This window comes from Pongo pygmaeus, chromosome 15 (assembly GCF_028885625.2).
Source record: "Pongo pygmaeus isolate AG05252 chromosome 15, NHGRI_mPonPyg2-v2.0_pri, whole genome shotgun sequence".
Classification (NCBI taxonomy): Eukaryota; Metazoa; Chordata; class Mammalia; order Primates; family Hominidae; genus Pongo; species Pongo pygmaeus.
This window is the reverse complement of record NC_072388.2, coordinates 89837092-89862701: the sequence shown is the minus strand read 5'-3', so window position 1 is coordinate 89862701 and position 25610 is coordinate 89837092. Positions and strand designations below refer to the sequence as shown.

The window sequence follows — 25610 nt, the reverse complement described above, 5'->3', positions numbered from 1 at the left end:
CTCCTACCCCGCTCCCCCACCCCCATCCCCACTTCCCCTCGGTCTCCACCCCGCCCCAGACACCCCCAGTCCCTCCCCCTGTCCTCCATGCCCACCCCGCCTTTCCTCCCTGGGGCCCCTGTCTCCCGCCCTAGCCCCCGCCCCTGCCCCCCGCCCTAGTCCCCGCCCCTGCCCCAGTCCCGGCTCCGGCCCCGGCCAGTGCTGCGGCTCCGGCCCTGGCCGGCAGGGGCCGCTCATCGCGGCGCCCGGGGCCCCGCCGCGCCCGCCGCCGCCGCCGCCCGCCTCCCCGCCCCTTCCCCAGCCGGCGCTCCCGTTACGCCGCGGAGCCGGGAGCCGGAGCCCGAGCCCGCGGCGGCGGCGGGAGGCGGCGAGGGGGCGCCGCGGCGGCGGCGGTGGGGCCTGCGGGGCGGGCGGCCTGGCCCGGCCAGGCCGCGATGGCGACCAAGAAGGCAGGCTCGCGGCTGGAAACGGAGATCGAGCGCTGCCGCTCCGAATGCCAGTGGGAGCGGATCCCTGAGCTCGTCAAGCAGCTGTCGGCCAAGCTCATCGCCAACGGTACGCGCCGGGCGCGCCGGCCTGGGCTGCGGGGGGCGCCGAGGCCTCCGCGGGAACCGGCCCCCGAGGCGCGGCCGGGCGCGGGGCGCGGGCAGGGGCGCGGCCGGGCCGCGAGGGAGCTGCGGCCCAGGGGATGTGCGCGGGGCCGGGGCCTGGGGGAGCCCGGGTGCCCCGGAGTCACGCGGTGTGGGGGCCCGGGGGGCGCCAGGGGCTGTCCCGGCGTCTGGGGTTCAAGCGTGCAGGGCGGGCTTCTGCGGAGTCTGGGGTGTCCGGGGGTCTCAGCGAGCCCGCTGCTCCACCGGGACCACAGGAGGTCGGGGGCCGGCCTGGGGCTTCTAAGAAGTTGGAGGTGATGGGGTGAGGGGGGGTCCCTCAGGACATGGGTGAAGTCCACAGTGTGTGTATGGTGTGCTCAGGGAATCAGGATGTGTTTATGGGGTCTTGAGAATGGGGTGTTGTACATAGACCCCTGGGGAATCTGGTTTGTAAACATATGGTGTTTAAGGGGTTCTGGGTGGAAGCGCAGACTCGAGGTGTGTGTGTGGGGCGGTGGTAGAAAGCAGGCTGGGATGTGCGTCCTGGCGTTTGGAGAAGTAGCATCAAGGCTGCCGACCTAGAGAGGTCAGGGCTGGGAACAGAGGAGAAATAGAGTCAGGGGGACCTGGAGGGAGAATATTGTGGAGCGAGATGGGAATGTGGTTGAAGAATGTCGGGAGATGGAGTTGGGTGGGTGAGGGGTTGGTGCCTGGGCCAGAAGGGGGTTTGAGGCAGCCTCTGAGTAGGAGCCTGGTGCCTGGAGTTGGTTCATGACCCCTTTAACTGGATTGGTTCTTGTACCCAATCAAATAAAATTGCATCCAGAATCCCATTCCAGTGCACAGCTCCACGTGGCCTTATTTGTTTTGGAAGCGAGTATCTTTAATATTTGCTTGTCTTTTAGTACCCGCCTAAAGCGCACGCACCAGCACACGGTGGCCAGAGGGTAGAGGGTTTGTCTCATTTCATCCTGGGCTTCCCCAGGCCGAGTGAGCACGTTTGCTGAACAAATGAATGAAAGAGTGAATGAATGGATGGCCGCGCTGCTCTAAGAAAGGACATCTGCACTATTTTCAACCTTCTCACTTCAGACTACCCAGAAAGGAGAGGGATGTCACGTGTACTCCTGGAGGGTAGTTTATGTTTGTGTCCTATGGTATTAGTGCCTGGAAATTAGAACTTGGTTTGGAGCACTCTCAATGATGGGTGCATGCTGTGGGCAGGTACCTTCTGGGTGAACGCAGGTGCCATGGTGTGTCAGGGGCATGGAGATAGCACCGACCCTACCCGGGCTCTGCTTGGTGGAAAATATGGACTCTTCTCAGTTATGTTAGCCTTTGAGGAGATGGTGTTCAGTGCCCTGGGCCCCAGAGGCAGCTTGCCCTTGCCCTTCGTGTCGGGCTCACCTGCTTCTCCGCTTACCTGCAGCATTTTCTCTTTTCCTCTCGGAGTTGCACAGTCCTGGGTCTACTTTGTGGCTTCCCAGCTGTGTAGGCATAATGACAACTTCTGTGCAGGTTGATGTTAGGATTAAATGGGTTTATTTGTGAGCCTCCTGGTCTTTTTTCTTCTGAATCCACTTGTTTCCTGCTGTCTTTGCTTATTCATTCACCCAATATTTGCGTGCCCACCTGTGCCAGTCACAGAACAGTGGTGAACAGCACTGACCAAGCCCCTGCCCTCATGCCCTCACCCTGCTCTCAGGAGGCAGGTGATAAGCAAATATGGAAATAAATAAACAGCACAGCTTCAGATAGTGAGAAGTGATTGAAACAAAACAGATGAGTTAATGCGATTGAGAATGACAGGCAGGTGAAGGGGGACTCAAGCTATGGTGGTCCCTGGAATGAGAGGGTAGATGAGTGTTTGGTGGCCTGGGCCCTTCATATTCACCTTCATGGCCCCCGAAAGGCTTAGCTCTCTTCCCAGCGGCTGCTCCTGATGGCCTAAGATGCAGTCATGAGTGGGGCTTGGGGAGTGGGGTTTGCGGGGGCACTGTGGTCCATGGGTCTGTGTGCAAGTTTAGTTTGGGGAAACTCACGGGAGACAGATTTTTGTCCTAGAGACTCACATGGTGAGTGGTAGCCATTGATGGCAAAAAGTTACCCAGACTTGAAAAGATCAGACAGAACGAGTGCTCAGGAAAATAAAACGATGAAGCCAAGAAAAAGATGAAACCAAAGTAGAATGATTGTGGCTCTCCTTTGGTGTTTGCAAGAGGGGCCTTCCCTCCCTTTGACTGGTGAGGCTTTCCCACTCTCGGGCTGGTAGAGGGACTTCTTCCTGGCTTTTGGGGCACTGGCTCCCCCATAGATTCTCGGGTGCATGAACACAAGTTCTGGGCAGATTTTGCAAAATCCTGAAGTTAAAGCATCTTCTGCTTAGAATAAGGAAAGCAAGTGAATGTCACGTTTGTCACACTAAGACAGTTACCTTGAAAACAACCACAGGCAAGAAAAAAAAAAAAAGAAAAAAAGAGTACAGTGTTTGGAGCCAGCCAGACAGGGGCCTGATTCTTGTGACCTTGGCCACTTCTTGACTTGGTGACATTGGTCAAATCACTTAACCACCCTGATCCTCAGTTTTCTCATTTTAGAATGGGATTTAAATGACTTACCTTGCAGGGGTTGTTATGAGGGTTAAAGTAGCTAATGTCTCTCAGGGCCAGCCACTCATTCCTTCCTTCCTTCCACAAAGATTGAGTACCTGCTCTGTGCTAGCTACTGTTTTAGGCACTGGAAATACACCAGTAAACAAAACAGACAAAAATGGCAAAAATCTCAGCCCTTATGAAACTCACATCCCAGTAGGGAAGGGGCAGGGAGACAGATAATCAATATAATCATTAGGTAAAGTTTACAGGGTGTCAGATGGTGGTCAGTGCTATCAAAGAGAAAAAGGGGAAGGGGAATAGGTGCTTTGGAGTGGGCTGGGAGTGGGGGATGCAGGAACTACTAGTTTAAATAGGGTGGCCCTGAAAGGTGTCCCCAAGAAGGCAGCATCCGAGATGAGACCTAAGGAGGTGGAGAAGCATGTTCTAGGGAGGGAACTTCATGGGTAGAAAGTGGTGGGGCCTGGTAGGCCGAGGGTAAGGCTTTGGCTTTCCTGTCAGACAGGGCCATGGGAGAGTTCTGAGCAGAGGAATCCCTCCTTCCCGAAGCTCCCACTTGTAGTGGGCTTCCCCACCCAGCAGCATTAGCTCCTTACGGGAAGGAAGCATGGCAGCCCCTCCCTGTTAAGGACTCTAAATAGTGGACACTTTCAGACTGTACTGCCCCAGCCTGGCTCCTTTGAGATGAATTGGTTTAGACATTTTGCCAAGAGGTGGATAAGGAAGAAAAGGACAAATGCCAAGTTGAAAAGTGAACCCAGAAGTCTGTCTTCTTCCTCGTACCCTACTGTAGTCACCATTTTCATTGCACCATCTCAAAAAACCCAAATGTGGTGGTAGCTAGCTGTGCGCCAGGCCCGGGTGAGTCCCAGCGAGAGAATGGTCACCTAAGTTAAGGGTGGGGGTAGGAGACAGTCCCCCGGAAGCTTAGGCCCTCGTGGGCTGAAGTGTTGTCCGGGGATGAGCGGCAGGGGCACCACCGGGAACCTGTGAGAAATGCGGATTCTTGGACCGGCTTCAGATGTGTGGGGTTAGAATCCACATCTCAGCAAGGCGTCCAGGGGTTTGGGGGACTCAGAGAAGCCTGAGGTGCCCGGGCTTGGAGCTGAGGCAGCAGCCTGAGCGCTCAGGGATAAAGACAGAGCTGCACACCGGCTTCATGTGGGCTCACAGGTCAGTCCTGGTCTCTGGGAGGACAGGCCCAGCTGTCCTCTCCCTCCAGAATGTCACCCTCCAGCCTCCCAATGATGAGGTCACCACTGTGTGTGAAAGTGCAGTGACCTGGCACCGGGGCTAAAATTTGGACCTTACCTGTAGTGGCTAGGTGATCTCCAGCCAGGTTCTTAGCCTCTCGGAGCCTGCCTTTCCTCCCTGCTCAGCCAGCTGAGAGTGCCCACTCTCAGGGCCCCTGTGAGGATTCAGTGGGATGGTACCTGTCAGCCAGGGCACATGGTCATAATGGGGTTGGTTCCCTGCAGCTGACCCCATGTGACCCTGGGCAAGGTAGGCCAGGTCCCAGCTGTCAGCCTGGCAGGGAAAAAAGAGAGCGGGGGACCAAGAAATGACACAGTTGAGCTAGTGCCCGGTCAAGACTCCCGCCTATTGCAATGACACAAACAGGTACATTGGAGGTCTGTGACCGTCCTGACGGACGGCCGCTCCCTTTTCTGAGGCAGTGTGGCTTCCCTTCTTCCCCAGCCTGTTAATCTTCTTAGGCAAGCTCAGCGACTGAGTTCACTTAGAAAGATTAGGCCCCAAATGGTAGCTTCTCCCTTAGGAGATCATTGCCTGTGGGATCCTGTAAGATTTTGAGACATTTTAATTACCTCGTGGTGACGGGTAGGTAGGGAAATGGTGCCTGAAACAAAGAGTATTTCTGGGGCATAGTTTGGTAAGCAAATGTATTCAGACCATGAAGAGGATGTGGAGATCTGTGTTGTTTTAAGCGTGGGCATCTACAGCGACGTGGCTTCCCCTTGGTGGAGGGTGCAGGGTGCTGGGCTCCTAGACGCCACCTGGTCATGCACACCCTCCTGTGAAGGAGAGGAGTCGGGGTGGACTGTGGTTCTCCCTGGCTGGCCTGAGGGTCTTCTCTGGAAACAGGACTGAGGTTTAACTGAGAGTGTCTGCTGTGGGGTGAGGCGGCCCCTGTTGTTTAGAGGTGGACCAGTGAGACCAGGTATGACCCAGGACATACCTGGGGCATCACAGACTCCTGGGAGCCCAACTGCTCCCAGAAGGTGGGGAAGGACACCAGTGAGACCTCCGATGACCCACTATTTTGGCCTTTCTGGGCCAGTCTTCCTGCTTTCAAACACTCTGTCCTCTTGTCCTCAGAAGACCACACCTTTGTGGCAGACCATATGTCCTGATTTTTGGATTCAGAAGACTCATTTATTTGACAGTGACCGATTGATGGCACTGAGCTAGGATTGGGGCTCGTGGCCACGGTAGTCAGGGCAGAAGGACTTGGATTTCTTGTGGCTGTGCACAGTGGGGCTGGGGCTGTGCAGCTCGTCCTCAGCCTCATCCATCTGCTTGGTCTGGCCAACCTTTCCAGCATGTCCTCATGTCACCTGCTGCACTGCCTTCATTCCCCTGACTTCCCTCGGCTACTTTGGCCTCCTGGACCCTCCCACACACCTTGCTTATTGTCTGTGCACCTTTGCTCACACTACTTGACTCTGGAATCCTCTCTGCAGATCAAAAGCCTACCCATCTGTCAAGGTCTGGTTCAAGTTCCTCCCAGCTGTCCTTTCATCACAGAAAAGGCTGTTTGCCTTACAGAAGACAATCATACAATGTTAGAATCAGAGAAGACCTTACAGATTATGCTGTGTAGCAGTTTTCAAACTGTGCTGTCAAGGAACCCCTCTGGGAACATGCTTTAGGGCTCTGGTGGTTGGGTGAGCAGGCCTCACTCGCTGGAGCAGTTACACTTTTCCTTAAGGTTTCCTTTGAAGGAAGGGCTAATACACTTTTAAAACGAAGAACTTTGAAACCCATTGATGTAGTCCAACCTCTTATAGATAACAAAACAGTGCCAGAGAGGGAGATGTCTTCCTTAAAGACACCAACCAGCAAGTGGCAGAAGCAAGCAGAGTGGGTAAGAGCCCTGGCTTGGAGTTGGGTTGCTTGATTTCAAAGCGTGGCTCACCTGCTTCCTATGGGGAGTAACCTTCAACTTGCAAAGCCCCCTTTGGTGACACAACATCCAAAACCCTTTTTCGGAAGCCCTTGGGGCCAGATGTATTTCAGAATGCAGAATTTTTTGGAACATGTTATGTATACTGGACATTATGTGACATTCCCAATGGGGTCTGGGGCAGCATTTTGTAATAAAACGGGTCAGTATTTCTGCATCAAAGCATATGAGCAGTCACTGCAAAAGGGAGAAATAGACTATAAATAGCCTCACATGGGTTCAGTTGAGGTTTCTGCCATCCCATAAATGATTAACAACAAAAAACAACTTTTGGTTTTTAGAGAGTCCTGGATTTCAGAAACTGTAGGTAAGGTATTATGAACCTGTAATAATAGTGCCAAACTTATAGGGAGGTTGTAAGGATCAAATGAAGAAGAAACCAAAATACCTAAAAGTACTTCTTAGTGCCTGCATAGAGTGAACCTTCACTAGCTACCAGCTGTTGTCTGTTGCTGGTGGTGGTGGGTGTTATCCACTCCCATCTCCCAGCTCAGGGCTGTTTCCCCCCCCTACTCCACCGATTTTGGCATGTGCCTTGTCTTCTTACCAAATGGTCAGCTTCTAGAGGGCCAATTCTACCTTTCCGGCCCCATAACGTGGAGTTGGGCTCATAGCACATGCCGTGTTGAATTGGCTCGGCTTTCATGAGCAGTTGGAACAGGCGTAAGTAAGAAAGTCAGGCCGAGGGTTTTCCAAAATGGAAGCGAGGGCCAAGTTACATGAATATTACGTGATGACTCTGGCCCTGAGAAATGGCGTCCTGCAAGGACAAGTGTTCGCCCTTGGGGTTGGTGGGGTCTTGTGAGTCAGGGCCAGCCAGAGGCTCCCTGGTTGTTAATCCAGCATTCTCCACCGCTGTCCCCCAGCCTGGACTCCCACCCATTTTCCTCCTTGATTGGGCCCAGTTTTGTTCAGCAGTGGTGCTGTGTGCTTCACTGTAGGGTCCCTGGCCCCAGTAGATACATTTCCTTGCCTGTGATTGGCTGAAGTGCAAGCATATGAATTAGTTCTGACCAATGAGACATCAGGGAACATTTGCTCAGTGGAGGGGCTTCTGGGAAAGACTTCTTTGTGCTTAAGGGTGACATCCATGCTTAAAAGGGAAGAAGTAGTCTCTCTTTTTCCCTTGGAAATCGTTCATATCTTTGAGGCCTGGAGCTGTGGCCATCTTAGGGCCATTAGGGCACCTGACCCAGGAATAAGGCAGACCCAAGGAGGGTGGCAGTGCAGAGAGACAAGAAGAATCTCACTCGATTATATCACCAGGCTGCTGATGGCAGTTGTGCCTGGAGCAGCCCTTCTCTGGACTTCCTGTTATGTGAGAGAATAAATTCCTTCTTGTTGAAGCCACATGAGTCAGGCGTTTGGTCATTACTGGCTGCTGAAGGCGTTCTAACTGGTACACCTCTTACTTACCCAGAGCACCCCTGCACCCCAGCTGCCCCGCCAGCTGTGCCCTGGGCATGCAGGAATGGCCTTTGGTCCTTATTCACATCGGCCACACGTGGGTGGATTCCTGCCCCTCTGAGTGATCTCATGCTTGGTAGATGGTGGCGGGTTGCAGGCCTTTGACATGCGTGAAAGCCCGTGTCTCCCACCCGGGAAGCCCAGGAAGAGGGATGAGGTTTTCTGAGACCTCAAAAGCATTCCCGTCAGCCACCAAGACAAGGATGAGCAGATGTCTGACCCAGAGATAAGTCAAATGGGTGCCATGTAAAATATGAAAGACGGCCACAGCCACAGGAAAGCTAATGGAGTGGCTGCAGCCCTTCCATCCATGGGATTTGTCTGTCCCTGCTCATCAAGTGTGGCTAGTGGTGGCAGCACCAGAACCATGTACAGCAGATCTGGTCTGGTCCTTTTAGAGGCCACCAGGCCTGGAGTCAGAATCTTCTGCATTTGCCCTCCAAGCCACCTTGTACACATCACTTGATCATCTGAAACTGTAGCTGTCCTGACTTGATGAGTGTTAAAATAGTGCTAGCAGGGAAGAAGAATGAACTGCATTTCTTGGGTCTCTCTCTGTCTTTCTCTCTCTCTCTCTCCATTTTTTTGTAGAACTCCTGGGCTCAAGTGATCTTCTTCCCTCGGCCTCCCAAAGTGCTGGGATTACAGGCGTGAGCCACTGTGCCCAGCCTCTTGGGTCTCTCTTGTGTGCCATATTCTGGCTATGAACTTTTACATAGATCTCAGTTAATCATCACAACAAGCGAATGAGGTCAGGGGTAATTCTCATTCAGGGATTGAGTAGACTGAGGCTAGAGCTGTTAATTGAACTGGATTCTAGCCCACTTCCAACTAGTTTCACTGTTCTTCTATTACACTAATGTTTTTCTAAACTGGTTGGACCAAAGAATCACTTAGACAGCTTGTTAGAATCCAGATTGCAAAGCCCCACTCCCAGAGATACTGATATAGTAGGTCTGGGGTGGAGCTGGGGTTCTGCATTCTTAATCTCTCAGTGCTGCAGGTATGCGACATGCTTTGAGTAATACTAAACTAAGTGTAGTTTATAGATTACCAGACATCTTGGCTAAGGGTGGTGATTCTCTCGGCCCAAGGTAGAAGCTGGAAATCTACATTTTTAAACAGCCTCAGGTAGTTTGAGTAGGCAAGTGTGGGAGCCTTTGCTCTGAACCACAATGGTTAGCATTTAATGAGCACCTCAGCACCAGCTATCCGAGGGGCATCAGAAGAAATAGAGTGAGCAGGTCACCAGGCAGGGAAACTTACAGTTCAGGATTGTCACTCAACCTCTGGGCAGCAGGGTCCCCTGGGGGCTAGTTAGCAACTCGGATGGGCGGGCCGGGCCCCAGCTTCTCCTTCAGGAGGTCTTAGTGGTTTGGGGACTCAGGAAGCGGGATCCCAGGGCCCCAGGTGATTATGGTGCCTGGAGTTCTAGAACCAGACTTTAGACATGGTTGTCTGAGTGGGAGACAGAATGTGACCCTGTAGCCTGAGGACAGCAATGACAGCATTGCTTACAAGGCACAGAGGGTGCAGCTGGGAGCCTGGAGAGGTCAGACTCAGTGGCAGTGAGTGGGTAAGCAGGGCCTGGCAGGGCACCAGGAGGAGGATCTTGGGCAGGGTGGTGGCGTGAGGGTGACCAACTCGTCCTGGTTGGCCTGAGACTTTTCTGGTTTTAGCATCCAAAGTCCTGAGTCCCAGAAACTCCCTCAGTCCTGGGCAAGTGGAACAGCAGTTCACCCTTTCAGGTAGATAGAGGTATTTTAGCAAAGGGGAAAGGAACCCCGGGCAGGAGAAAGCAGTGGGCTTTGCCCTGCTAGACCTGGGTTCAGATCTCGGTTCTGTCACTTCCTGTTTGTCTGGCCTCGAGTGAGTGAGTGACTTAACTTTTTAACTTCTCCGAGCCTCACTCTTTTTGTTTTTGAGATAGGGTGTCACTGTCGCTCAGGCTGGAGTGCAGTGGTGTGATCACGGCTCAGTGCAGCCTCAACCTCCCAGGCTCAAGCAATCCTCCCACCCCAGCCTCCCGAGTAGCTGGGATTACAGGCATGCACCACTATGCCCAGCTGATTTTTGTATTTTTTGTAGAGATGAGGTTTCACCATGTTACCCAGGCTGGTCTCGAACTCCTGGGCTCAAGTGATCTGCCCGCTTTGACCTCCCAAAGTGCTGGGATTACAGGTGTGAGTCACTGTGCCCGGCCTAAGCCTCACCTTTATCTGCAAGGTTGTTTTGTGGAGTAAATGAGACAGTGCAGTTTCCGGCACCAGCATTATTTGAAAGCAGCCTAACTGAGTCAGGAGTCTTGTGTGTGCAAGTAGGATGGAAAGGTTCAGATGCTCAGTTTCTTTGCAAAGGGTGCAGGGGGCAGGTGGGCTAACAGCAGCAGTGATAGTGGATGTAGCAAGCCCTGCAGCGGGGAGGTGGGGTTCTGGTTGTACTGATTGTGACTCAGGCCCAAAGCTGAAGCAGCGTGGTATTGGCTGGGTCACAGAACGAGGCAGTGCAGAACACGGGCTTCAGCCCACGGCTGCCAGACTCCACAGTCCTCCTCCTCCAGCCGTTCATTCAGTGCTTTGGCGAGCCCAGCACAGAATGTGGGGGTGCTGTGTGTGTAGTGGGGATGCAGACAGGAATGTGACCACTAGACTCTCAGCCCCGGGAGGGTGGGGCTTTTTGCTGGTTTTGTTCATTGCTGTATCCCAACCACCAGTAACAGTGTCTGGCATACAGTTGGTGCTCAATTAATTATTCAATGAAATGGAATTGTTGACTTTTTTTTGTGTTCTTGTCAAGTACTTCCAGGAACAGAGAAGAAACTCTTAAGTTTTTTCTTTCTCATCTGATCAAATCTTTGCATGTCAGCTGCTTATCCTGCAAGGGAGGAGCTAGGAGGAAGGGCAGTCCCTTCCAGAGGCAAAGGCCACAGCCCCACCTTCCCCGGGGGGCGGCGGGGGGCGGGCAGGAGGAACTAGGAGGAAGGGCAGTCCCTTCCAGAGGCAAAGGCCACAGCCCTACCTTCCAGGTGTTGGGGGGGGATCAAGGAGGCCAAGTGCCCTGGAGCATTGAGCTGTGCGGCCCCGCAGGGCTCACAGGAGTGGCTCTGATGAGGGTTGTGGATCATGGGCAACAAAAGCACTGTTCTGTGACTGCGGGGCAGGAGAAGGAAACTGATGCTTCTGAGGGTGAGCCTGATGAGATAACATGCCCGTGTATGGGCCTCAGGTTAGACAGTGCTGAGGTCTCCTGTCACTGGACATCCAGCTGGGTGCTACGGCCGTGGCTGCTGCCTCCTGCAGCCCTGTCGGGGCCCAAGGCCTTCCCCATCAGCACTTGCTCCAGCCTACTCACTGGAGTTGTGTTCTGGGTGGGTGTGTAGAATTCTCGCACTCCTGGATGCCCTGCAGGGCGGCTAATTCCCCATATCTCTTTGATGAGAGTCTCACTGGTGGTCTCTATTCGGCTTCAGGCTTTATCTCTATACAAGTCGTTGGGAGCTGGTTACTGCAGCCTCACTTAAACCCCAAATAATGCCCGAGGGAAAAGTGAAGCCAGCTCTGGGCACCCTTGAGTCCCTCCTTACCCCTGTTCCAACCTTGCAGATAGAGGTGAGGCTTAGGCCGGGTGTGGTGGCTCATGCCAGCAGTTTGGGAGGCCAAGGTGGGTGGATCCCCTGAGGTGAGGATTTCGAGACCAGCCCGGCCAACATGGTGAAACCCTGTCTCTACTAAAAACAAAGAAATTAGCCGGGCGTTGTGGTACACACCTGTAATCGCAGCTACGTGGGAGGCTGAGGCAGGAGAACAGGAGAATTGCCTGAACCCGGGAGGTGGAGGTTGCAGTGAGCCGAGATCGCGCCACTGCACACTACCCTGGGTGACAGAACAAGATTTTGTCTCCAAAAAAAAAAAAAAAAAACACAAAGAAAATTATTATTAAATGAACCCCTTGGCCTCTGCCCTTGAGGAGTTTAGATTCATTACTCATCGAACTCTTACTGAACGCCTACTGTGTGCCAGCCACTGGCCTGAGGCCCTGAACTCAAGTCTAAGATGCACCTGTAACTCTTAGCAGATCCGGGCACGTGCTCAGGACTGGGAGTGGCTGTGGGCATCCACCTGAGACCTGGTCCCACACCGAAGACTGTTGGTGTCATCATCTCCAGGTGGCTGTGTGGCCCTGCCTGCCTGGGGCTCTGGATGAGTCCTGGCTTGCTGGCGGGGCTGAGGGAATGCCCATGACCTTCCCTTCCTGTGGCTTTTGTGGACCTGCATGGTGGACACTTGCTGAGCAGCCTTCCCCAGGGAGGGGTTCAGGTCCCCTCCACCACCCCTCTGTGGTCCTCATCTCTCTGCAAATGCAGATGGGCTCAGCCCTTTTGCTGTGAGGCCTGGTTCCCTTGAGGAGCTACCCCCCTGGCCCTTGCAGGCCCGAAGCCTAACAGGAAGCAGTGTTTTCTCTGAAGTGAGCTAGCCCCAGCGAGTGTCCGGTCGACCAGGTGCCAAGCCCTGGGACCCGCAGTAAATGCTGCCTACCAGGCCAAGGGGGGTGACTCGCCACTGAGTCTCAGGCCCTGAGGCCTGGGGAGGTGGTCTCCGAGACCCTTTGCAGCTGGCTTGCAGCCTGGGGCATCCCTTCCTAGCCTCTGCTCCACCGCACTCACAACCGTGCTGAACCTCCTTTCCGCCTGGAGTCACACTTGGGAAACTCCTGCCACGCTTGGAGAAGTCCCTCAGGCCCGGCCCAGATCTCACTTGCCCTGGACACTCCTCTCAGCGTGCCGGGGGCCTCTCCACACCACCAGGCCAGGACTCGGTGCCACTTGTCCGCCCACAGACCTGCAGCCTTGAGGCTTCAGCTCTTTCTTTTCTTTTCTTTTTTTTTTTTTTTTTTGAGACAGAGTCTCCCTCTGTCACCCAGGCTGGAATGTGGTGGTGATCTTGGCTCGCTGCTAGCTCCGCCTCCTGGGTTCACACCATTCTCCTGCCTCAGCCTCCCGAGTAGCTGGGACTATACATACCTGCCACCACGCCCGGCTAATTTTTTGTACTTTTAGTAGAGATGGGGTTTCACCGTGTTAGCCAGGATGGTCTCAATCTCCTGACCTCATGATCTGCCCGCTTCGGCCTTCCAAAGTGCTGGGATTACAGGCGTGAGCCACAACGCCCGGCCACAGCTCTTTCTTTTGGCTTTCTGCGAGTGTGTTGAACTCGCCTGTGTGGAGCTGGCTTCCTGAGAAGCCATTTCCAAGTCCTCTGGGCCGGCCTGATAACATCCCCCTGCCTGGTAGAGTCACTTCCTGCGCTGCTGGGCTCCAGGGACAAGCCAAACCAGCTCTACGCTAATGACTTTCAGGTTACCTTTTCTTGTACCAGGCTTCTCTAGGAATTGTGTGTGTGTGTGTGTGTGTGTGTGTGACCAGCGTACTCATCTCTTCTGCCACTGTAGCGGAAGGATTGTCTTCTCTTCCCACACTTTACTCTCCCATCCTGTTCTTCTAGCCTCTGTGCTGTGTGTGTAGATGTTGGGGGAGGCTTGGCATGAAGCCTGGTCTCTGACTACCAAGATTTTCCCAGAATATTGTTTCTGCCAACTTCTTCTGGGCCCCTTCATCTTTGCCTTTTGCCATCTTTGCTTTTCAGTCAAGAGTTCCAAATAGCCAGGCCCTCTGAACCGGGCCACAGTTTAAACCAGGAGAGTTATGGGAGTCGGGAGGAACCAGCGGGAGTCCTACAGTGGGAATGGGAAGGTCTGGATTCTGGCCCACAGTCACGGTCAGACTGTGTCCCAGGCACCCCAGGGGCCTGAGGCCAGCCCGCTTGGTTGGGCTCCATCTGTGAAGGGGAGATATATTGATTGGTTGATTCCAGAAATATTTACGGAGCCCCTGCTGTGGCCCAAGCACTGCTGCTAGAACATAAGTATGAGGGGATAGATGGAGGTCGGGGCTAGGTGGTAAGTTACAAGGATTTTGGCCTTCACTTTGGGGGAGAATGGAACCACTGGAGGGTTTAGAGGGGAGGGGGGACCTGGTATGGCTTACATGGGGTCAACTCATTCATATTTTCTTTTTTTTGAGTCAGTCTCACTCTGTCACCCAGGCTGGAGTACAGTGGTATGATCTCAGCTCACTGCAACCTCTGCCTCCCGGTTTCAAGCAATTCTCCTGCCTCAGCCTCCCCAGTAGCTGGGATTACAGGTGTGTGCCACCACATCCAGCTAATTTTTTGTATTTTTTTTTTTTAGCAGAGACGGGGTTTGACCATGTTGGCCAGGCTGGTCTTGAACTCCTGACCTTAGGTGATCCACCCGCCTCGGCCTCCCAAAGTCCTGGGATTACAGGTGTGAGCCACCACACCCGGCCTCATCCATGTTTTCTAGGAGAGGTGTGTGCCCTTCTCTTCTAACCCCACTGCTTGACAGCGTCCCTGCCCTGTTACACCCAGCTCTCTGCCTCTCCACGCCTGCACCTGCACAGCAGCGTCCCTGGGGAGTACCCGTCAACCCTATTGACCACTTGCAAATGGTGACCAAAGACCGGGAGGAGCACCGCTGCTCTTCAGTACGTCGGATTCCCATGCTCCAAAGTGTCTTTTCCATGCGCTCCTCCCTCCCTTCCTTTGAAAGCCACCCTCTCACGCCTAGCTCATGATCTTGCCTCATACTTTACTGAGGAAATAAAAGCAATTAGGAAACTCCCTTGTTTCATGCCACTAACTCGACCAGCTTTCCCCTCTGTCACTGCTTGGAGTCCTCACTCCCTTCAGAGGCCAGCGGCTCCTTCACCTGTGCTCAGAATCCCTTCCGTTCTCACCATCTCAGGACCGGGCTGCCACAGCCTTCACTTCTCTCCTGACCCTTGCCTTTGGCAGGCACAGGCACCCTGGAGTTCCCTGCTAAAGGCTCCCTGAACCCCCATCGCTATCTAAGGACTGGCCCAGCCCCCCGCCAACCCTTCCCTAGCAGACCCTCAGTCCAGTGAGTTAGGCTCGTACCCCGCAGTCCCCTGAGATGCCTCACGTCGAGGCTGCCCTCTGATGTGGCCCGCGTACTGCCAGGTCTAATGGCTAGTCTGTGATCTTACACCTGATGTTCCAGCTTTCTTTTTTTTTTTGTTCCAGCTGCTTTCTTTTTTTTTTTTTTTTTCCTTCCTGAGATGGAGTTTTCGCTCTTGTTGTCCAGGCTAGAGTGCAATGGCGTGATCTTGGCTCACTGTAACCTCCACCTCCAGGGTTCAAGCGATTCTCCTGCCTCAGCCTCCTGAGTAGCTGGGATTACAGGCGCCCGCCACCATGCCTGGCTAATTTTTGTATTTTTAGTAGAGATGGGGTTTCACCATGTTGGCCAGGCTGGTCTCGAACTCCTGACCTCAGGTGATCCACCCGCCTCGGCCTCCCTAAGTGCTGGGATTACAGGCGTGAGCCACCACACCTGGCGCTCCAGCAGCTTTCAATGCACTCGAAAACCCCTCTTTCCAGAAACCCTTCCTAATCTTGGTTTCGGTAGCAGACATGGTCGTGGTTTCTCTTCCTGGGTCCTTCCCGCTCAGTCCTCCAGCTTTGATCTGGACTTAATTTCTCTACTTGGATATTGAATGCTGTCTCACACTTCACTTGGCCCAAACAGAGCTCTTGGTTTTATTCCTCCTCATCTCAGTAAATGGTAAAATGGCTCCACTCTCCGCTCCATTGTGCTATCTCAAATTGAGGATTTATCTTCAACCCCTCTCCTTTCCTCATCCTGTGCGCTCATTTCCTGTGGCTGCTGTAACAAATTATCGCTCATTTGCTGGCTTCAGACAATGCAGATGTCTTCTCTTAGCATTCTGAAGGTCAGAGTCAGAAATGGGTCTCACTGGGCTAAGTTCAAGTGTCAGTGGTTTCGTGTTCCTTCCAGGGACTCTTGGGGAGGACCTGTGTTTGTGCCTTTTCTAGCTTCTAGAGGCTGCTGGCACTGCATAGTGCCATCTTTTTTTTTTTTTTTTTTTTTTTTGATAAGAGTCTTGCTCTGTCTCCCAAGCTGGAGTGCAGTGGTGTGATCATGGCTTACTGCAGCCTCGACCTCCCAGGCTCAAGCAATCCTCCTGCCTCAGCCTCCCCTGTAGCTTGGACTACAGGCATGCACCACGAAGCCTAGCTAATTTTAAAAATTTTTATAGAGACAAGGTCTCACTATATGCGCATCATAACTCATTTAACAGGTCTCCTGTCAAGGACCGTATAGCCTGGTCTCAAACTCCTGGGCACAAGCAATCCTCCTGCCTCAGCCTCCCAAAGTTCTGGGATTATAGGTATGAGCCATCGTGCCCAGCCACCTTCCTCCTTCTTTAAAGCCAGAGGTTTAGTGTCCTCTAGTTTTTCTCCCTACTTCTGTCCTAACATCTCCTTGGACTCTGACCTTCTGACTTCCCTCTTCTAAGGACCCAGTGAGCCCACCCAAATAATCCAGGATAATTCTCCTATCTCAAGATCCTTAATTACATCTGCCATGTAAAACAACATATCCACAGGTTTCAGAGATGAGGATGTGGACATGTCTGGGGGCCATTATTCTGTCTGCCACACCTCCAGTTTAATCCATTAGTAAGTCTTGTTTACTTTCACCTTCAAATGATGTCCCCACTCAGTCTATTTCTCTCTTTCTGCATATTTCTCACCGCGTCCTGCCCAAGTCACCATCACCTCTCACCTGACTTCTACAGTAACCTCCTAATCATTTATAGCCTTGCCTACACCCTGGGTCCATTCTCCATAGGGCTGACAGAGGCATCTTTTAAAAACTTAAGTCAGAGCATTTCATCTCCCTGCTTAAAAACCTTCAGACTCCTGGCTGGGCGTGATGGCTCATGCCTGTAATCCCAGCACTTTGGGAGGCCAAGGCGGATGGATCACGAGGTCAGGAGATCGAGACCACGGCGAAACCCCGTCTCTACTAAAAATACAAAAAATTAGCTGGGAGCGGTGGTGGGTGCCTGTAGTCCCAGCTACTGGGGAGGCTGAGGCAGGAGAATGGCGTGAACCCGGGAGGCGGAGCTTGCAGTGAGCCGAGATCGCGCCACTGCACTCCAGCCTGGGCGACAGAGCAAGACTCCGTCTCAAAAAAAGAAACAAAAAACAAAAAAACCCTTCAGACTCCCAGTTGCACTTCACATGAATGCCAGACCCCTCGCCACAGTCTGCGCTTACCTGCCCCTCTGCCTATCTCCATCCCAACGCCCTTCCCTCCACCCAGCCACAGGGGCCTTCCTGCTGTTCCTGGAACACACCAGCTCTGTTCCCACCTCAGGGCCTTTCCAGGAGCTGCTCCCTCTCCTGGAATGCTCTTCCCTCAGATCTGGGCATGACTGACTCCATCTCCTCATTGAAGTCTTGGATGCCCTGCCCTTGAGTCTTTCCGTGATCTGACCACCCAGTCCACAGTAGCCCCAGTCACCCTCTTTTAATTCTCTGCACAGCTCTTACCACTGTCTGGCCCTTTTCTGGTTTATCTCTTTGTCTTCCCTGTCTAGAGTGTAAGGTCCTTGATGGTAGAGACCCACTAGGTCCTGTTCATAGCTGTAAGTCCTTGGTGCTGGCAGGTGCTGAATGAATGGGGGTGATGTGCAAAGTGCCACCAGGACCCTGATAGCCCAGGCCGAGGGAGCAAGGGAAGCTGCTCCAAGGTGACCTGAAATGTGTCTTAAAGGATGCCTGGGGTTTTGGCAGGAGAAGGGACGGAGGCATGACATGTCCAAGCACCCTTGGGTGAGTCAGATGGCCATGGCCTTGGAAAGATGCTGAGGACCTGGAGCACAGGTACGTGAGGCTGGAGGCCCAGGGAGAGTGGGAGATGGGCTCTCGGTAGTGATCGCAGATGTAGAACTCCTTCCTTGGCTCTGAGATGATGGACTGAGCCAGGAGAACCCCTCTGGGGCAGCCAGAATAGCCACTGTAGACCAAGAGCACGCAGTGACATGGGTCATCTTTCTTTTTTTTAAATTATCTGGTTCATGTTTTTTGTAGGTAATGAATGTACATGGTAGTAAAAATCTAATTATAGAGTATATGGTGAAAAACAGCTTCCTACATCGTGTCCATGTCCTCTTGCTCCCTTCCATAGGAACAGCCACTCTTTAGACTTCCCAGGGGGTCCTTTAGGAAGTATTCTGAATATCTGCACATTTATAAGAAAACATGTTATTGGGTTTTTTTTTTTTTTTTTTTTTGAGGTGGAGTCTCACTCTGTCACCCAGACTGGAGTGTAGTGGCGCGATCTCGGCTCACTGCAACCTCTGCCTCCCAGGTTCAAGCAATTCTCCTGCCTCAGCCTCCTCAGTAGCTGGGATTACAGGCGCCTGCGACCATACCAGTTAACTTTTGTATTTTTAGTAGAAACGGGGTTTTGCCATGTTGGCCAGGCTGGTCTCGAACTCCTGACCTCAGGTGAGTGTTGGGATTACAGGCGTGAGCCAGCTCCTCGGGCCTATTGTTGTTTTTTACACACAATAGTGACTATACACCCTCTTTTGTATCTTGCTTTTTTCGACTCTCTATCTTTGTGATTGTTAGCTATTGCTGCATAACAAACCATCCCAAAGCTTAGTGCCTTAAAGCAATCACCTTTTATTATTTCTCATGATTCTGGGCTTGCCAGGGCTCGCTCATGCATATGGTCAGCTATGGGTCAGCCCGGTGACTTTGCTGTTGGCTGGTCTCTTATGCTTTACGGAGCCTTGCCTAGACAGCTCAGCTCTACGCCACGTGGCCTTTTATCGTTCAGCAGGTTGGCCTGGGCTAGGTACGGGCTGGCCTAGGCATGTTCTCGTGGTAGTCACAGAGAAGCAAGAGGGAAAAAGTGAGTAAGCCCTTTTCTAAGCCTCTACGTGCATTAACATTTCCACTGTTCCATCAGTCAGAGCAAGCCCTGGGGTCAAGCCCAGGGTCAGTGCAAGAGGCCACAGAGCATGGGATTCAGGAAGCATGAAGACACGGCGTTTTGTACAGCCAGGCCACCACGGAGTCGTATGGAGATCTGCTCAATGTGTTTATGGGGGCACTGTCCTGCTGCATGGGGTGCACCATAACTCAGTTAACAGGTCTCCTGTCAAGGACGTTATAGGTTGTTTCGTATCTTTTGCTATTACCAGTAGGGCTGTATGTAGTAAACATCCCTATCTGTACATCTTTGTGCTGAAGAGTGCATATATCTATGGGATAACTACCTAAAACTGGAATTTCTGGGTCAGCTGGTATGGGAGTGTGTTAGTTGCTTTGTGGAAATTGCTACATTGCCCCCCGGAGATGCTCATGCTAATTTATACCCCCACCAGCATGACACAGCAGAGTCTGTTTTCCTGTTAGCACTCTGGAGGCAGGGGGATCACAAGTACTGCAAATGCTGAGTTACCCGGGATTACAGGAAGCCCAGTAAATGAGGGGCTGGAGTTCACTCTGGTCATTCTGAGGCTTTTTTTTTCTTTAGACTAAGTCTCACTCTGTTGCCCAGGCTGGAGTACAATGGAGCGATCATGGCTCACTGCAACCTCCACCTCCCAGGTTCAAGTGATTCTCCTGCCTTAGCCTCCTGAGTAGCTGGGATTAACAGGCATGTGCCACCATGCCCAGATAATTTTTGTATTTTTTTTTTTTAGTAGAGATGGGGTTTCACCATATTGGCCAGGCTGGTCTCAAACTCCTGACCTCATGATCCACCCACCTTGGCCCCCCAAAGTGCTGGGATTACAGGCGTGAACGACTGCACCTGGCCTTCTGAGGCTTAAGAAATGGAGAACCTGGGCCAGGCAAGTTGGCTTGTTCCTGTAATCCCAGCACTTTGGGAGACCAAGGCGGGCAGATCACTTGACACCAGGAGTTCCAGACCAGCTTGGACAACATGGGAAAACATTGTCTCTACTAAAATACAAAAGTTGGCCTGGTGTGGTGGTGCGTGCCTGTAATCCCAGCTACTCGGGGGGCTGAGGCAGGAGAATTGCTTGAGCCTGGGAGTCAGAGTTTGCAATGGGCTGAGATTATGCCACTGCATTCCAGCCTGGGTGACAGAGCGAGACTCTGTCTCAACAAAAAAAAAAAAAAAAAAAGAAAAAGAAATGGAGAACCTGGCTGTGTTTTGGGGCAACAAAGGGGACACTGAGGAGCCAGCTCCTCCCTGAATAGTGGTGTATTTCTTCCTCCTGGATCCCAGCTGCAGCAGGAATGGTTTGAATAGATCTAAATGCTTCTCTATCGACATAGAAACCGAGTTGTTGAGAATTTTTTGTGTTGGTGTCAGTACTCCCAGGAATAGAGAAGAGTCTTTTTTTCTTCCTCATCTGATCAAATCTCTGCATGTCAGCTGCTTATCCTGCAAAGGAGGAACTAGGAGGAAGGGCAGTCCCTTCCAGAGGCAAAGGCCACAGCCCCACCTTCCCCGGGGCGGTGGGGGGGATCAAGGAGGCCAAGTGCCCCTGGGCATTGAACTGTGCCAGCCACAGGGCTCAGGGGACTGGCTCTGTTGTGCTGAGCCAGGGCGCGGACGCCCTGCAGGGCGGCTCATTCCCCATATCTCCTTGATGAGGGTCTCACTAGTGGTCTGTCTTCGGCTTCAGGCTTTATCCCTATATAAGCCACTGGGGAGCTAGTTACTGCACCCTCACTTAACCCCCAAATAATGCCCAAGAGAAAAGCGAAGCCAGCCCTGGGTACCCTTGAGTCCCTCTTTACCCCTGTCCCCTGAGAATCCTAGCAAGTGAAGGAGAGGGACTTCAAAACCGTCCATCCAGCCTCTGCCTCAGAGAGGTTAAGTGGGCCGGGGTCACCCAGCTTGTTGGGAGGGAAGCTGGGCCCCTTCCGGAGGCTGATGGTGTAGTTTGTGCATGGCGTGCTGGAGAGAGTGTAGGGAGACTGCCTGGGTTCAAACGCAGCTCCAGGATGAACCAGCTCTGTGGCCTTAGGGATGCTGTTCCCCTCTCCTGCCTGGTTCCCTGTTTGTGAGATGGAGATGATAATAGCATCCTAGTATTGTTTCCAGGACTATCAGGATCGGGTAAACTGCTCATCACACTGCATGGCACTTAGTATGAGCTCAGTGTGGCTGGGCTATTAATGACTCACACAGCATTCATATCCTCCTGCTACGTTGCAGGCCTGTTGAACACAGAGCTTGTGTCTCCTAGAGCTTTCTGGCCCCACAAGATCCAACATAACTATTCTGGGAAATAGTCAATCCTAAGTGGATGGTAATAACAGTAGCTAATGTTTATTCACCACTTACTTCAGACTATATGCATTACATATTATCTCTAATCCTCACGACACCCAAGTGAGAAAACTAAGGCTCAGAGAGGTTAATTGTCTTGCCCAGTGCCGCACAGCTAGCGAGAAAGGGAGGTGGGATTGAAGCCCAGGGCTGCTGGAGGTCAAAGCTCTTTCCCCTGCATTGCACTACCTGTGGCCTCTCCTTTCTGTAAACTGCACTTCTGGCCCCACTTTGCAGTCTGGCTGCTCCACGACCAGCTGTGTGCCACGCTCTGCCTGGTGAGTGCGTAGGCACATGGGAGATTTAAGCCTTTCCTGCGCACAATTCTGATGTAAGGTCCCCACTTCTGTGTTGCACCTGGAAGCTCTGAAGGCCGTAGTAGGCTCACCTTATTTGTTACCCAGCTCTCAGGGGTCACTGTTCTTTGTTGCCTGATGCCCGATGTCTTGAAAACATTTTTTTTGTCTTGTTTTTGTGGTTGTCTCAGATGGGAGAGTAAACTTGGTCCCTATTACATTTTCTTGGCTGGAAGTAAAAGTCTGTCTTTAATGTTTTGATCTTGTTTTTTTTTTTTTTTTTTTTATGAAGTATTTATTGATGATTCTTGGGTGTTTCTCGGAGAGGGGGATATGGCAGGGTCATAGGATAATAGTGGAGAGAAGGTCAGGAGATAAACACATGAACAAAGGTCTCTGGTTTTCCTAGGCAGAGGTCCCTGCGGCCTTCTGCAGTGTTTGTGTCCCTGGGTACTTGGGATTACGGAGTGGTGATGACTCTTAAAGAGCATGCTGCCTTCAAGCATCTGTTTAACAAAGCACATCTTGCACCGCCCTTAATCCATTTAACCCTGAGTTGACGCAGCACATGTTTCAGAGAGCACGGGGCTGGGGGAAAGGCCATAGATCAACAGCATCCCAAGGCAGAAGAATTTCTCCTAGTCAGAACAAACTGGAGTCTCCTATGCCCACCTCTTTCTACACAGACACAGCAACAATCTGATTTCTCCTTCCTTTCCCCACACTTCCCCCGCTTCTCTTCAACAAAACCGCCATCGTCCTCATGGCCCGCTCCCGATGGTCGCTGTCTCTTCGGAGCTGTTGGGTACACCTCCTAGACAGGGTGGCCAGGCAGAGGCGCTCCTCACCTCCCAGATGATGGGTGGCCGGGCAGAGGCGCTCCTCACCTCCCAGACAGGGCAGCCGGGCAGAGGCGCTCCTCACCTCCCAGACAGGGCGGCCGGGCAGAGGCGCTCCTCACTTCCCAGACGGGGCCGCCCGGGCAGAGGCGCTCCTCACCTCCCAGATGGGGCCGCCCGGGCAGAGGCACTCCTCACCTCCCAGACGGGGCCGCCCGGGCAGAGGTGCTCCTCACTTCCTCCCAGACCGGGTGGCAGCCAGGCAGAGGCACTCCTCACTTCCCAGAGGGGGCGGCCGGGCAGAGGCGCTCCTCACTTCCCAGACGGGGCGGCTGGGCAGAGACGCTCCTCACTTCCTCCCAGACGGGGTGGCGGCCAGGCAGAGGCGCTCCTCACCTCCCAGACGGGCCGGCCGGGCAGAGGCGCTCCTCACTTTCCAGACTGGGCGGCCGGGCAGAGGCGCTCCTCACCTCCTAGATGGGGTGGCCAGGCAGAGGCGCTCCTCACTTCCCAGACGGTGTGGCGGCTGGGCAGAGGCGCTCCTCACTTCCCAGATGGGGCAGCCAGGCAGAGGCGCTCCTCACTTCCTCCCAGACGGGGTGGCAGCCAGGCAGAGGCGCCCCTCACTTCCCAGAGGGGGCGGCCGGGCAGAGGTGCTCCTCACTTCCTCCCAGACGGGGCGGCCGGGCAGAGGCGCTCCTCACCTCCCAGATAGGGCGGCCGGGCAGAGGCGCTCCTCACCTCCCAGACGGGGCAGCTGGGCAGAGGCACTCCTCCCTTCCCAGACGGAGTGGCCAGGCAGAGGCGCTCCTCACTTCCCATATGGGGTGGCAGCCGGGCAGAGGCGCTCCTCACTTCCCAGATGGGGCAGCCGGGCAGAGGTGCTCCTCACTTCCTCCCAGACGGGGTGGCGGCCAGGCAGAGGCACTCCTCACCTCCCAGACGGGGCGGCCGGGCAGAAGTGCTCCTCATCTCCCAGACGGGGCAGCCGGGCAGAGGTGCTCCTCACTTCCTCCCAGATGGGGTGACGGCCGGGCAGAGGCACTCCTCACCTCCCAGACGGGGCGGCCGGGCAGAGGCGCTCCTCACCTCCCAGACGGAGTGGCCAGGCAGAGGCGCTCCTCACTTCCCAGACGGGGTGGCGGCCGGGCAGAGGCGCTCCTCACTTCCCAGATGGGGCAGCCGGGCAGAGGCGCTCCTCACTTCCTCCCAGACGGGGTGGCGGCCAGGCAGAGGCGCTCCTCACCTCCCAGACGGGGCGGCCGGGCAGAGGTGCTCCTCATCTCCCAGACGGGGCGGCCGGGCAGAGGTGCTCCTCATCTCCCAGACGGGGCAGCCGGGCAGAGGTGCTCCTCACTTCCTCCCAGACGGGGTGACGGCCGGGCAGAGGTACTCCTCACCTCCCAGACGGGGCGGCCGGGCAGAGGCGCTCCTCACCTCCCAGACGGAGTGGTCGGGCAGAGGCGCTCCTCACTTCCCATATGGGGTGGCGGCCGGGCAGAGGCGCTCCTCACTTCCCAGATGGGGCAGCCGGGCAGAGGCGCTCCTCACTTCCTCCCAGACAGGGTGGCGGCCAGGCAGAGGCACTCCTCACCTCCCAGACGGGGCGGCCAGGCAGAGGTGCTCCTCATCTCCCAGACGGGGCAGCCGGGCATAGGTGCTCCTCACTTCCTCCCAGACGGGGTGGCAGCCGGGCAGAGGCACTCCTCACCTCCCAGACGGGGCGGCCGGGCAGAGGCGCTCCTCACTTCCCAGACGGGGTGGCGGCCGGGCAGAGGTGCTCCTCACTTCCTCCCAGACGGGGTGGCGGCCAGGCAGAGGCGCTCCTCACTTCCCAGACGGGGTGGCCGGGCAGAGGCGCTCCTCACTTCCCAGACGGGGTGGCCAGGCAGAGGCACTCCTCACCTCCCAGACGGGGCGGCCGAGCAGAGGCGCTCCTCACTTCCCATACGGGGTGGCGGCCCGGCAGAGGCGCTCCTCACTTCCCAGATGGGGCAGCCGGGCAGAGGCGCTCCTCACTTCCTCCCAGATGGGGTGGCGGCCAGGCAGAGGCGCTCCTCACTTCCCAGACGGGGCGGCTGGGCAGAGGTGCTCCTCACTTCCTCCCAGACGGGGTGGCGGCCGGACAGAGGCGCTCCTCACCTCCCAGACGGGGCGGCCGGGCAGAGGCACTCCTCACCTCCCAGACGGGGTGGCTGGGCAGAGGTGCTCCTCACCTCCCAGAAGGGGTGGCTGGGCAGAGGCGCTCCTCACTTCCCATATGGGGTGGCGGCCGGGCAGAGGCGCTCCTCACTTCCCAGACGGGGCGGCCGGGCAGAGGCGCTCCTCACTTCCCAGACGGGGTGGCGGCCAGGCAGAGGCGCTCCTCACTTCCCAGATGGGGCAGCCGGGCAGAGGCACTCCTCACTTCCTCCCAGACGGGGTGGCGGCCAGGCAGAGGCACTCCTCACCTCCCAGACGGGGCGGCCGGGCAGAGGTGCTCCTCATCTCCCAGACGGGGCAGCCGGGCAGAGGTGCTCCTCACTTCTTCCCAGATGGGGTGGCAGCCGGGCAGAGGCGCTCCTCACATCCCAGACGATGGGCAGCCGGGCAGAGGCGCTCCTCACTTCCCAGATAGGGCGGCCGGGCAGAGGGGCTCCTCACATCCCAGACGATGGGCGGCCAGGCAGAGATGCTCCTCACTTCCTAGACGGGGTGGCGGCGGGGCAGAGGCTGTAATCTTAGCACTTTAAGAGGCCAAGGCAGGAGGCTGGTAGGTGGAGGTTGCAGCGAGCCGAGATCACACCACTGCACTCCAGCCGGAGCACCATTGAGCATTGAGTTAGCGATACTCCGTCTGCAATCCCAGCACCTCGGGAGGCCGAGGCAGGCAGATCACTCGAGGCCAGGAGCTGGAGACCAGCCTGGTCAACACGGCGAAACCCCGTCTCCACCAAAAATACAAAAACCATTCAGGCGTGGCGGCGCACGCCTGCAATCCCAGGCACTCGGCCGGCCTAGGCAGGAGAGTCACAGGAGCCCGAGGCAGGGAGGTTGCAGCGAGCCGAGATCACGGCAGTACAGTCCAGCTTCGACAACAGCGGGAGACCGAGAAAAGAAGGAGAGGGAGACGGAAGAAAGGAGGGAGAGGGAGAGGGAGAGGGAGAGGGAGAGGGAGAGGGAGAGGGAGAGGGAGAGGGAGAGCGATCTTGTTTTATATTTAATTCTTTAATCTATCTGGAATTAATTTTCTCGTATGCCCTGGAGTGCCTTTTTTCCCTCTTGTCACACTGTCCTACCTTGCAGCTGGACACATTATTAGGTAATAAATGCTGGTTAGGTGACGTCTTTTCTTGCTAGTGGGTTCTGAATTGGGAGCCTGCGAGGTC

General features: G+C 54.6%; 1 protein-coding gene across 10 annotated transcripts in view; it reads left to right on the top strand.

Annotated features, from left to right (window-relative positions):
- The first annotated feature begins 254 nt into the window (after window positions 1-254).
- TTC7B (tetratricopeptide repeat domain 7B) overlaps window positions 255-25610 on the top strand; it is a 292264-nt gene continuing 266908 nt past the window's right edge. For 4 of the 10 annotated variants that reach the window (XM_063651993.1, XM_054447527.2, XM_063651992.1 and 1 more), the window contains exon 1: window positions 258-555. In XM_063651993.1, the coding sequence (XP_063508063.1) occupies window positions 435-555 (121 nt within the window). In that variant the 5' untranslated portion in view covers window positions 258-434. Of the gene's footprint in view, window positions 556-25610 lie in introns of all 10 variants that reach the window. The other 6 variants (XM_063651990.1, XM_063651991.1, XM_054447523.2 and 3 more) reach the window with 4 other exon arrangements.